Source organism: Microcaecilia unicolor, chromosome 3, assembly GCF_901765095.1.
Source record: "Microcaecilia unicolor chromosome 3, aMicUni1.1, whole genome shotgun sequence".
Lineage (NCBI taxonomy): Eukaryota > Metazoa > Chordata > Amphibia > Gymnophiona > Siphonopidae > Microcaecilia > Microcaecilia unicolor.
The window spans coordinates 139,290,183-139,303,799 of record NC_044033.1 but is presented as its reverse complement, the minus strand read 5'-3'; the positions used below and the strand labels follow the sequence as shown (position 1 = coordinate 139,303,799).

The following is a 13,617-nucleotide window of genomic DNA, read 5'->3' as shown; positions in this document are numbered from 1 at the left end:
AGGTTAACATGGGAGGAAAAAGCCTGAGAACCCCACTTATACCATTTAAATAGGATTTAACAAGTAGTGACCTCACAGGCATAAAAAGCGTCCCATACCTAAACCGTTCAGGCTCTATGCAATGTTTATAAGTACTGGTAACCTTAAAAAAATGACATCTTATTTCAGCATGTAACAGGATCAAACAGTTGCTGACTTCTCAATGTTACTCTGTTCTGAGGCTTTTTCCTCTAACCACATCATCCTCAATGTAAGTTTATTGCAAATTAAGTAGATTAAACTTGCTAGTTATTTAACTTTACAAAAAATTGTATTGTTGTGAGCATTTTTCTTTTCTGTTTTATAATATTGATTTTACTGTATAGTTCATACTGTATTGTCATAACAAATACAGCTGTTTGTTATTTTATTTTTTAATGTGTACTTAGGTTGTATTGCAAGGACAGTAAATTCACCAAACCAGCATCTGCTAAGACCTAATGATGTCATCAGCTGTTGCTTGGACCTGAGTGCTCCCAGCATATCGTTCAGAATCAATGGGCAGCCAGTGCAAGGGATGTTTGAGAATTTCAACACGGATGGCCTTTTCTTTCCTGCCGTCAGCTTCTCAGCAGGAATAAAGTTAGTATCCATCGTGTTTTTTTTTCTCCTTGTTGCAATAATTACAAAATGAGATAGAATAGTAGAACTCTTTTTCTATGCTGATATCTCTCCAGTTCATTTTCTATCTTGATGTGCTATTTCATCCCATACTCGGTACAAAGCGAAACTGACATACCCTTTTTGTACAATGTCCTACCTGGTAGAACATAGTGCTATAATTCCATTTTTGACGATGTCCTTACCACGTATGTATTTTCTTCCTACTAGTATTACTTCTTAATGACTTTATTTTTCCCCCATTCTTTAAGAAATATAAGGGGTTATTTACCAACTGTTAGTGGCAAGTTAATATTTTATTTACCACACAGCCCATTGCATAGAATGTGCCCTGTGACAAGTAGTATGTGTTAATGGCATTAGTGAGGGCTACAGTTACACTCCCCTTATGCATAAGTACCAAGAAAATTGCTACTTAGGTGTGTAAATACACTATGCACTGCTCTACATTGGCAGAGTGAAGGAGTAGCCTTTTGGTTAGTGCAGCAACCTGAGAACCAGGAAAACTGGATTCAGTTCCCACTACAGCTCTGTGTGACTTTGGGCAAGTCGCCTAACCCTCCATTGTCCTAGGTACATAATAAGTACCTGTATATAATATGTAAACCAGCTTGATTGTAACCACAGAAGGGCAGTATATCAAATCATATCTACTATAACAGACTGTTTTAACTGACAATGCATAACTGCAATGGGGGCATGGATGGGTCTCCAAGTTACACACAAAGGGCTAGATTCTATATATGGCACCTGAAAAATCTGCATGGAAAAAAAAATTACACCTAGGTGTATTCTCTAAAGTACACCTACATTTTATAGAACAGACTTAAATTTCCTCACAGTATATAGAACTAGCCGTTGAGCCCATTAAAACGGGCTAGTATGGGGTTTTTCCAAGGTCCCTTCCCCTTGCCGCTGCAGGCCCCCCCCCCCCCCCCCCCCGAGGTCGCCGCCACCGCCACCACCCGGCCCGGGCCCTCTCTTCGCTATTGAACTTAATGTCCCCCTCCGAAGGGACACCACCTTGTAAGTGCTGGAGGGGCTTCCGTGTTTCAATGACTCAGAGGGCTATGCTGTAGGGTTACCCATATCAGACAGGCCTCTGAGGAGAAACCAGACAAAGAGTGTCCCAACCTGGAGGATCCAAGATGGCGTTGAGGGAGGAGTACACTAGTTGAGTTCCCGTTTTACCCCAGAATGCCTGAAGAAGAGGGTGCGCTCCCTAGAGAATGGGGAAGAGAAAAGGCAAAGCCGTGGTGCTGTCCTCCTCGAACACGGCTGGGGTTCCCACCAATTCTCAGTTTATTTTGGAGATTCGGGGTCATAACGTCGGGGATATCGGTTCTTGCTTCGGGGAACAGCAAGGCTTTATTGCCGAATCTCAGTGGAGAGAGTGACTTTGAGTCCCCCTGTTGGCATGACCCCTCCAAGACCCGGAAATAGTAATGCTTCGCTTTGGAGGTCAATAATGGAAACGGCCGAAGTGGGTTAGGATTTTCATGTGACCCGAGGAGGTCCTGGCGCAGCATCGACTCGGATAATAAACCAACTGGGGGATTGGAGCGTGAGCTCTTCCCCTCCGAAGATATCTGGAGCGGTTTCTGTGGAGAAATTGGACTCGGTGAAGCCAATAATGTCATAATGGACGTACTATAGGAACTGCAGCAGAATGTGAATAACTCTGTTCTTCAGATGTTTAAAATTTTTCACTATCCTGCTTATAATCGAACGAGAAAAACGCCCAAGTTCCGACCTAAATCCGGAGATGGACGTTTATCTCACAAAAACGAATAACGCGGTATAATCGAAAGCCGAACTTGGACGTTTTCAACTGCACTCCATCGCAGAAGCATACAAAGTTGACGGGGGCGTGTCGGAGGCGTGGTGAAGGTGGAACTGGGGCATGGTTATCGGCCGAGGAGAAATGGGCGCCTTTCACCGATAATGGAAAAAAAGTATGCGTTTGTAGCTAGAATTTAGGGCACTTTTCCTGGACCCTGTTTTTTCACGAATAAGGCCACAAAAAGTGCCCTAAATGACCAGATTACCACCAGAGGGAATCGGGGATGACCTCCCCTGACTCCCCCAGTGGTCACTAACCCCCTCCCACCACAAAAATGATGTTTCACAACTTTTTATTTTCACCCTCAAATGTCATACCCACCTCCCTGGCAGCAGTATGCAGGTCCCTGGAGCAGTTGTTAGGGGGTGCAGTGGACTTCAGGCAGGTGGACCCAGGCCCATCCCCCCCTACCTGTTACAATTGTGCTGCTTAATGCTTAGTCACCCAACCCCCCCCCAAACCCACTGTACCCACATGTAGGTGCCTCCCTTCACCCCTTAGGGCTATAGTAATGGTGTAGACTTGTGGGCAGTGGGTTTTGAGGGGGATTTGGGGGGCTCAACACACAAGGGAAGGGTGCTATGCACCTGGGAGCTCTTTAACCTTTTTTTTGTTTTTGTAAAAGTGCCCCCTAGGGTGCCCGGTTGGTGTCCTGGCATTTGAGGGGGATCAGTGCACTACGAATCCTGGCCCCTCCCACGAACAAATGCCTTGGATTTATTCGTTTTTGAGCTGGGCGCTTTCATTTTCCATTATCAGTGAAAAACAAAAACGCCCAGCTCACAAATTGTCGAATAAAACATGGACGTCTATTTTTTTCGAAAATACGGTTCGGTCCACCCCTTCAAGGACCCGTTCTCGGAGATAAACGCCCATGGAGATAGACGTTTTCATTCGATTATGCCCCTCTATGTGAGTTAAAGAATTTATATTAATACTTATCTAACAAAATGGAAGTCCAAGATATAAAAATAGAGACTTTGATTATGGAAATGGCTTCTCTATGAAAATCAGAAAATTTGGTGATGAAGAATAGTTAGCTTTCTTGTAAAAACTGGAATTTCCGGAGAACCAATTAAGGGAAAATAACTTGAGAATGATAAATTTACCTATAATATCCTATATATCAGCTACTGAATTCTTGAAGAAATATTTCTCTGATACTTTGCTAATACCTTCTGATAGCCACCTTTTGGTGATTAAAATTATATTTCCTTTAAAATCTTCTTTATCAGAGAAAAGAGATGTAAGCTTGTTTAACTGACATTTTGGAAAATTCAGAAGTTATAGATAGAGTTATTATTAGTGACTTTCGTCTTTGATTTAGATAGGAACAATGTTTTGAAATTGTATTTCCGATACATGGTTGATAGTTTTTTGGGTTCAAAGATGCATATATTTCCTGACACATCAAGGGAATCGCAGACTGGGAGGTGTGAGGTCTTGGCTTTTAAGCCAGGAATCATTGCCCTAGTTGGGACCTTCCTAGTGCAATTCCCTTGTAAGTGTTTTATTTCCTTATTATTTATTTGTTTGAACCTAAGAAATTATAAGAGTTTGTGGATACAGATGAAGAATCCTCTGCAGCAACTTCCTTACCACTGTACCGGCTGCAATAACCGATTAACCTTCCTCCCTCAGAAAATGTGAAGTGTAAGATTAACATTTCGAGTTTTTCTTACTTTCTTTAAGATTGTTTTCCTGATCTTGGATCATCCAATTGTGGACAATTATGTAAATATATATTGTTGAGAGCAAATGTTTTCCTTTTTATATTAATTTCTGAATTTCCTTACATTTATGTGATAAATGTGAATGTAATTAAGTAAAATGATAAATAAATAAAAATAAAGATTAAAAAAAAACAAACTTAACGTCGCCCCGCCCTCGTGTGACGTAACGTTGGCGAGGGCAGGACACAGGCAGGGAAGGAAGGCCAACGGGAGCTCAGCTGATCTGCCTGCTGCGTGCCGGCGATGTAAGTTCAATACCGAAGAGAGTGCTGGGGCCGGGTGGAGGGGGGTGGCAGCGGCGACTCCGGGTGGGGGGAGCGGTAGCGGCGACCTCGGGGGGGAGCGGTAGTGACGTCGGTTCCCTCCCTCCCCTTCGCGCAGTTTCCCTCTCTGTCCTGCCCCCGTCATCACATATTGACGCGGGGGCGGGACAGAGAGGGAAGTCTCTACTGCGCATTTGCGGGTGAGTACGGTCACTCGCCATTTATATGTTTGATATGCCGAGTGGCTCACCAAGCGACTAAATTTGGTTGCATCCATTTAGGCCACGTTTTACTTGGTGTAAATCCTGAAGCCTAAATTAGGCACAGAAGGCCAGATTCTATATATGGTGCCTAGATTCCGTGAGAAGATATGCACGTAACCTAATTGGTGTAACAAGGTAATCAGTGTTTTTAACAGCAATTATCACAATTTATGCATGGAAATCACTAACCGTATTCTATAAAGAACTGCACCTAAATTGCAAAGCGTGTAGTTCAAAATAAATGCGCGTAGCTTAAAAGGGGTTGGTTCCAAAATTTCCACGTGTAGTTCTACTAGACATATGCAGCACTGTACACATTATATATAGGTATTTTTTCTGTCCCTAGAGGGCTCACAATCTTTTGTACCTGGGTTAATGGAGGATTAAGTGACTTGCCTAAGGTCACAGGGAGCTGCAGTGGGAATTGAATCTAGGTCATCAGGATCAAAGCCCGCTGCACTAACCATTACACTACTCCTCCACTCTAAAAAATGTTGACTAGTATAGGCTTTTATCCCGCTCTTCCCTGAGTATGGCTTACTGGCTGTGCTAAGATTCAAACCCACAACCTTGGCCTCTAAACGCAAATTCTACACCTGTAAAGTGAGGAGACTTCTGGCTAGCACTGTGTATGCATGTAAATGCTTGTTATTTCCTTGCACAATTGGTGCCTAAGTATAGATGACCTGTTATAGAATGAGGGAGTTTAGGGGAGGGGATGGGATTTTGCATTTAACTCATTCCTTTTTCACTAGTAGTTCATTCTGCTACAGTAGATATTCTCCTGCTTCCAGAGGGCATATAATCCAGTGGTGTAGCTACAGGGGCCTTGGAACCTGAGCCCCCCCCCCCCATTCCAACCTGAGGCTCCCCCAACCCTGGTGGCCAGTCAAGTGCCTGTGTTTTAGGCAGTACTGGCTGCCCTGCTCTGCTGTTCTTCATCGCTCCTTGTACTGCTGTGTCCTTCAATTTTACGGGGCCGCCGGCAGTGTCAATGTGTTAAACACACTGTTTTTGGTGGCCCAGAAGCTTTTCCTGTTCTACAATTTCCTGTCCCGCATAGGCGGGGCACTGCAACAGAAGGAGAGCTTCCAGGGCCACCAAAGGCAGTGTGTTTACCTCACTGATGCTGCCAGTGGCCCAGAAAATTGAAGAAGGGCAGTGGTGCAAGGAGCCAGAACAGGCGACATTAAAAAGCTGAAGCCAATTAGGTAAGTCTCCTTTTCCCTCTCCTCTAGCTGTTGGTCATCCCTGTTCACACAAAACAGAGCAAACAAACCTATGAGCCGCTTTGTTCACGTTGTCGTTCTTTATAGTTGGTAACATTTTTATTTGATCTCGCTTATATTTTCAAATGTGCTGGCTTTGCAGCATGCGGATGTACACAGGGGAAGTATTGAGTAATTCGTTCTAACTTGTAAATCATTGTGTCATTTGGAGGGGCTGGTTATAGGGACTCTGTATTTGTGCAGAAGTATTTTCACCTAGTAAAGGGCCACCAAAACAGATATCATGTTATAAGAATCAGGTGCTTAACAATCAGACTTACTATTTATAACTACAGTTAAAAAAATAATAATTAGGTTGAGACCTGGGAGCATTTAACATCTTTTTTTTTCTTGTGCCTATATCAAAAGAAAAAGATGGCATGTAGGAGCTTGCTTCTTTTGTTTTGTGGAATGCAGTAGTTATTATAAAAATGTACGTGCCTCTTTTATTATTATTTAGTCATAGAGAGGTATTGAATAATGAGGTAGGGGCTTCTTTTATGCAGACGTTCTGTCCAAAGGCAGTCTAAATATGCCAACATTGTCCAGTTCAGTACACTGTTAACCACCAATTTCATACAAAGTTAATTATGTTCAGTGGAAAAAAATCTGTTGGCTCAGGCTGCTTTCTATGTGAATATTCCATTACTGTTTCATTATTGCTACCAAGTATTACATAATAAGGGCATTTGCTTCAACCTTTGTTTTAATTTGTTTATCCAGTCGTTACATGCACATGATTTTGCTTTTTAAATCCAAAGGTGAATCCTAAGGGTGATTGAACAATTAGGTGTAAACTGAGTCGTTTCTGACTTTATTTGTTTTGGATTGCTTTGGGTCTCACTGATCTGTACATCTGCTGTCTAGAATTTTGGAAGATGGAAATGAGAAAATAAAAAATTAAGCTTTGGATGTACTCTGTAGAAGTTGTTTACTTTTGCAGTGTGTGTATGGATGCCTGTTCTGGTGTGTCTATACATATGGCTACGATTTCTGAACATGCGGCATCATTAAAAGACAGACTTTTAAATGCCCATTTGAGCATATATACTAATCTCAACTTTGTTAAATGTTTCTGACATATCCATCTATTTGCTCCCATGCTATAACTGAATTCTATTATTCTGTCTTGCTGTGTTTTCAATTGTAGGCTACATTGAACCTGAGTTTGCTTGGGATAATGTGGGATATAAATATAAAAAAATAACAAAAACCCTTTATCCTCAACCTATCCAGCTGGATGGTGATGGCACAAGGAAAGCAAGTTTGGCGCAGTGAAGACTAACTCAAAATAACCTGTTCCTTAATTGGGCTCTAGTATTACCATATTGAAAATGTGACCATACTATGCTTCTATGGTTATGTTCCACTAATAAGATCGCTGGAGTCACTGGGGCTCATTTTCCAAGCAGTTAAAGTTCCATAGGTTACTATCAGGCTTATTATCGAAACAGTAGGGCACCCATCTTTTGACACAAATCGGGAGATGGGCGTCCTTCTCCCAGGGTTGCCCAAATCGGCATAATCAAAAGCCGATTTTGGGCGTCCTCAACTGCTTTCCGTCGCGGGGATGAACAAAGTTCCCAGGGGCGTGTCGGAAGCATAGCGAAGGTGGGACTGGGGTGTGCTTAACACATGGCATCCTCAGTAGATAATGGAAAAAAGAAGGGTCTCCCTGATGAGCACTTGGCCGACTTTACTTAGTCCATTTTTTCTCGCAACCAAGTCTCAGAAAGGTGCTCAAACTGATCAAATGGCCATGGGAATCGGGGATCACCTCCCCATACTCCCCCAGTGGTCACTAACCCCCTCCCACCCTAAAAAAACTTTTAAAATATTTTTTGCCAGCCTCAAATGTCATACCCAGCTCCCTGACAGCAGTATGCAGGTCCCTGGAGCAGTTTTAGTGGGTGCAGTGCACTTCAGGCGGGCCCATCCCCCCCTACCTGTTACACTTGTGCTGGTAAATGTGAGCCCTTCAAAACCCACTGTACCCACATGTAGGTGCCCCCTTTACCCCTTAGGGCTATGGTAGTGTTGTACAGTTGTGGGGAGTGGATTTTGGGTTTTTTGGGGGGGCTCAGCACCCAAGGTAAGGGAGCTATGTACCTGGGAGCAATTTCTGAAGTCCACTGCAGTGCCCCCTAGGGTGCCCGGTTGGTGTTCTGGCATGTGAGGGGGACCAGTGCACTATGACTGCTGGCTTCTCCCACGACCATATGGCTTGAATTCGGTCATTTCTGAGATTATTGATGAAAACTGGGGACGACCATCTCTAAGGACGACCATCTCTAAGGTCGGCTTAAATGTTAAGATTTGGGCGTCACCGACTGTATTATCAAAACGAAAGATGGACGCCCATCTTGTTTCGATAATATGGGTTTCCCCGCTCCTTTGTGGGAACATCCTGTGAGGACACCCTCAGGAAAACTTGGCCGCCCCATTCAATTATGCCCCTCTATGTAATTATTTAAGTGTAAGTGCTTTGAAAATACAGCTCACTGTTGCCCCACAAATTTTAACTTTTCATGGGTATCCAGATAATTTATTTAAAGGTTTTATTTTGAGTTAGAAAATGATCTTGTATTTTGTTCCCTACAGTACATAATCCCTTTGTATTTTTATTTCTCCTGTGCTCTACTTCTTACAGAGAATGTAAGTTGTCAGTGTTTCCTTTTCTAACTTTGGTCCTTTATTCTGTAATTGGTGAGGACTGGTCTGTGTTCTGTGGGTGGCCAAGGTGAGAGATTCTGCTGGTATGTAATTTGTACGTGGATCCATAGGAGTCTGACCTGTTTGGCTTTTCCAATAGGAAGTATATTGCGGTTCTGTACTTTCACTGCTGCCTTTTTAAAGGTACAGTTACTGATATCTGTGTGTTCAGAATTGATGCTGTTAAGCTTACTACATAGGCTCTGAGAAGCTTCTTTGCAGGATACAGTGTTACATCACAAAGTAATTTGGCAGGCAATCCTTTATTTGCGTGCTCCTTCATAAGGAGAAGGGGGTGGAAAGAACACTGTCAGGAACTTCGGGGACTTGAACTGGTTAATGGCAGCGTCAGAAAGGAGAGAAAGCAGTAGAACCAAAAGAAGGGACAAGAAGACTTATTTATTAATACAGCTTAATAAGGCATTTTATATTTCTTATAAAGTAAAGTTGAGGGATATCTTCCACTGCAGTAATTATTTTCCAGCATACTGTGATGTGTGTTGAGAGGTTGACCAGATTCAAGTCTGCTATAATGGTAAAGTTTAAGTTATGGGATAATGCAACTTCTTTTAAAAATGTCAGCGCTTCCAAGGTTTCCATAAGTGTGAATATTGTTTATGTTGATGCAGGACAGACTTTCTACTTAGAAATCTGTTATCAAGTGCACTCTGAGGCATTATTTAGGTATGCCTAGTGCCCCCCCCCCCCATGTTAACTGGGATTCCCCCAAAATGTTAGGTCTGGCTACGACCCTGATGTAATCTAAGTTTATACCAGAGGAAATGGAGCGTTAAGTGATTCACCCAAGATCACAAGGAGCTTCAGTGTGATTTGAGTCAGGCTGTATTTTATTTATTTTTTTGCACCATATTAATGTATGTTTTATATTGCAAAAGCTTAACACAGAGTGAGCTAAATGGTTCAAATGTTCAAGTGATATTTATTTTGCAGGATACGCTTTCTCCTCGGAGGTCGTCATGGGGAATTCAAATTCCTTCCCCCGCCTGGTTATGCTCCGTGTTTTGAAGCCATTTTGCCAAAGGAGAAATTAAAAGTGGAGCATAGCAGGGAATACAAGCAGAACCAGAACAGCACAAGAGACCTCCTGGGCCCCACGATGTCTCTCACACAAGCAGCTTTTACACCAGTTCCTGTAGATACCGCTCAGGTATGGGACCTTTTCATCAATTCATGAATATTGATTCTCTTGCATGAAATGTTGATTCTACCTTTTAATTTTTCTTATACAGTACTTTCAAAATATTTACCATCGGGGACCACGAGACTCATTTGATACTCGGTACTTGCTAGCTGGAATGCTATACTAAAAAGCCCTTGTCCCAAACCATAGTAAAGTTTTTAAGTTACTGTGGCTTAAAGCAGGATTTTACCATGTGGTAGCTGCATCTTTTAACACTGCACCTATTGGGAGAATTCCCATTCTTTTCTATTACAGGTCATGCATTAACATTCAGATTCATTCACGGTACCTGCTCCTAGTTAACACAGAAGCACTTAGCGCCTCCTATTTAGGAATCAGCAAGTAGTCCCATGTTAGGCAGTAACACAGAGCACGGTAGTGTGTGGTCAGGGCTCCTTTCACCAAGCTCCTCCTGTATGAGAAGTTCTAATGGACAAAAGTGATCAAATTACCAGAAATATATGGTGATACAGGAAAGATCATCTTCTCAATCTGAATATTGATGGCCTGATGTTTCTTCCCTAACTGAATGATTTAATTCAGTCTTCTCTAATTCCTGGAGCACTTGTGGAGTTTTGTAATCATTTCAAAATGCTTGATTGAGTTGGCACACTTGGTTTCAGGCTCCTTTCGGCTATGACAGTAGAGTATGGAAGACCGAAAGCCAATGTTGTATCACTTCAAAATTGTATGGCCATTTCTTCTTTTCCCTATTCACTTAGTCTTTCTTTGTCTTCTTCTTTCACAAATTATGGAAAACAAGCTGCCCCTAAATGTGTTTTTTTTCCTTTTCTTTTTATCACTGACACAGTGGGCCCCCATCTTCAGCATAAAGGCTGACTATGCATGCTGATTTCTTGGAGGACTTCACACACATTCTTTTTATCTTTCAGAGATACATCATTCTCTAACGTCCTCATTTACTTTTGACTAGTCATTTTTTATAGGCGGATTGGAACGCAGATGTAATAGCATATTTTGTAACTGTAATTCTCTCCACCAAGGCCTTCCTCTGAATCTGCTGTGATGGGTTCAGCTCCTTCAGCAAACACCTGTAAGAATATTTGCAAATGCAGAGTTCCAATCATATTACGTGGATTCTGAACAGGCTGCACTGGCTCCCGCTTGAATAGGACCAAATTCCCTATCTTATATAAATGCATAAATCATATTGGCTCAGAATTTGTAGCAGATTTATTTTCTTCCTGTTCACCTTAAGGGTACATTGTTTTTTTCCAACACTTGCTATTTCCATCGTCTGTAGTTAAATTGATGGCATCTTGTCAAACTGCCTTCAGTTATTTTACTGCAGTCCTTGGAAAGCACTACTGTTAGATAATCTCTGAGCTTTGTCAAAATCCATAGAATTTTGTTCCATGTTGGAAAGTGTTTTTGTCCCGTTATCCTTCCTGGAAAATGTTTGTATAATATTGGGTACAGGGTATTATTATTTTTAATCCCTTAACACAGATTTTTTTAAAACATATTGTTAGTTTATTACATTGGAAGTAAAGTAAACTATTAACGTGGAAGTAAAAAAAAACTTTCTATGTTAAATCTAACACACTGTGAGGAGTAGTTACAAAGCTGCAGTATATCAGGCAAATTTATGGTAAATTTAATTTTGCATTGCTGCAGCCAGGAACATTACCACTGCAGTGCAAAGACAGCACATTGCAAGTCAGGCCCAACTACCTTTGCAAGGGACAGTGCAGGTTGTAAACCACCCCCAATCCATAAATCAGACCCCATACTACTGAACTCCCCCTGAACTAATTCCCCCACTTCCAATCCCCTTCTTCAATCCCCCACACCGACTTATTCCTTGGTGGAATGTGTGGCATTGTATGAGAGGTAATGGTGTTGGATCCACTGGGAAACAGTGATCATAACATGATCAGATTTGAGTTGATATCTGGAGTGAAGTCACTAAGGAAATCTACTTTAGCAGTTTTTAATTATCGACAGGGCAACTATGAGAAAATGAGGAAAATGGTTAAAAAGAAGCTAAAAAGGTCAGCTGCAAAAGTTAGGACTTTAAATCAGGCATGGATGTTGTTTCAAAAAAACCATCGTAGAAGCCCAGACTACTACTACTACTATTTAGCAGTGCATTAGACTAGATGTATTCTATGTATTAACAAAGGTGGAAAAAAGAACTAACAGTCAGCATGGTTAAAAGGTGAGATGAAAAAGGCTATTAGAGCCAAAAGAACATCCTTCAAACAATGGACAAAGGAGCCAAATCAAGAAAATAAGAAGCAACATAAGAACCATCAAGCCAGATGCAAAGTACTAATAAAGAAGGCTAAAAGAGAATATGAAGAAAAACTTGCCACAGAGACAAAAACTCACAGTAACACTTTTTTCAGGTATATCAGAAGCAGAAAGCCTGCAAGGGAATCTGTGAGACTGTTAGGCCAGGAAGGAGCAAAAGGAGCATTCAGGGAGGATAAGGCCATAGCAGAGAGATTGAATGAATTTTTTGCTTCAGTCTTTACAGAAGAAGATACAAGAGATCTAACTGTACTGGAAATTGTTTTCAGGAGTGATGATGTGGAGGAACTGAAAGAAATCTCTGTGAACTTGGTAGAATGTAGTGAGCCAAACTGACAAGTTAAAGAGTGATATATCACCTGGACCGGATGTATACACCCCAGGGTATTGAAAGAACTCAAACATGAAATTGCTGATCTGCTGCTAGTGATCTGTAACCTGTTCAAATCATCCATAGTACCTGAAGATTGGAGGGTTCCCAATTGGACGCCAATGTTTAAAAAGGGTTCCAGGGGTGATCCGGGAAATTACAAATCGCTAAGCCCGATTTCAGTGCTGGGCAAAATAGTGGAAACTATTATAAAGAATAAAATTACAGAACACATTGACAAACAGGGTTTAATGGGACAGAGTCAGCATGGATTCAGCCAAGGATGGTCTTGCCTTACCAATTTGCTCCATTTCTTTGAAAGCATTAATAAAGGTGAGCTGATTGATGTAGTGTATCTAGATTTTCAGAAAGCTTTTCACAAAGTACCTCATGAAAGACTCCTGAGAAAATTAAAAAGTTATGGGATAGGAGGCAATGTCCTTCTGTGGTTTAGGAATTGGTTATTCGACAGAAAACAGAGGGTAGGGTCAGTGGCGTAGCGAGGGCAGCTGCCACCCGGGGCGGTTCGCCACTGCGCACCCCCCAGGCGCATCAACCCCCCCCTCGGTGCATCAAGCCCCCCCCCTCGGGGCATCACCCAAGCCCCCCCCCCCCCCCCGAGTGCATTCTTGCCTGCCATGTGCACGCCACTGGGGGGGTGTCGGTTCCGCTGGTTCCCTGCTCCCTCTGCCCCGGAACAGGAAGTAACCTGTTCCGGGGCAGAGGGAGCAGGGAACCAGCGGATCCGACACCCCCCCAGCGGTGTGCACCCGGGGCGGACCGCCCCCACCGCCACGCCCTTGCTACACCACTGGGTAGGGTTAAATGGCCATTTTTCTCAATGGAGGAGGCTGAACAGTGGAGTGCTGCAGGGATCTGTACTGGGACTAGTACTATTTAACATATTTATAAATGATCTGGAAATCGGAATGACGAGTGAGGTGATTACATTTGCAGATGAGACAAAACTATTCAAAGTTGTCATAACACACGAGGATTGTGAAAAATTGCAGGAAGTCCGTAGGAA

The 13,617-nt window shown here is 42.4% G+C and overlaps 1 protein-coding gene across 1 annotated transcript in view; it reads left to right on the top strand.

Moving 5' to 3' along the window:
• RYR2 (ryanodine receptor 2) overlaps positions 1-13,617 on the top strand; it is a 908,577-nt gene that overhangs the window by 259,772 nt on the left and 635,188 nt on the right. The window contains 2 exon segments of the mRNA XM_030194683.1: positions 429-621; positions 9,694-9,910. Coding sequence (XP_030050543.1) covers positions 429-621; positions 9,694-9,910 — 410 coding nt within the window.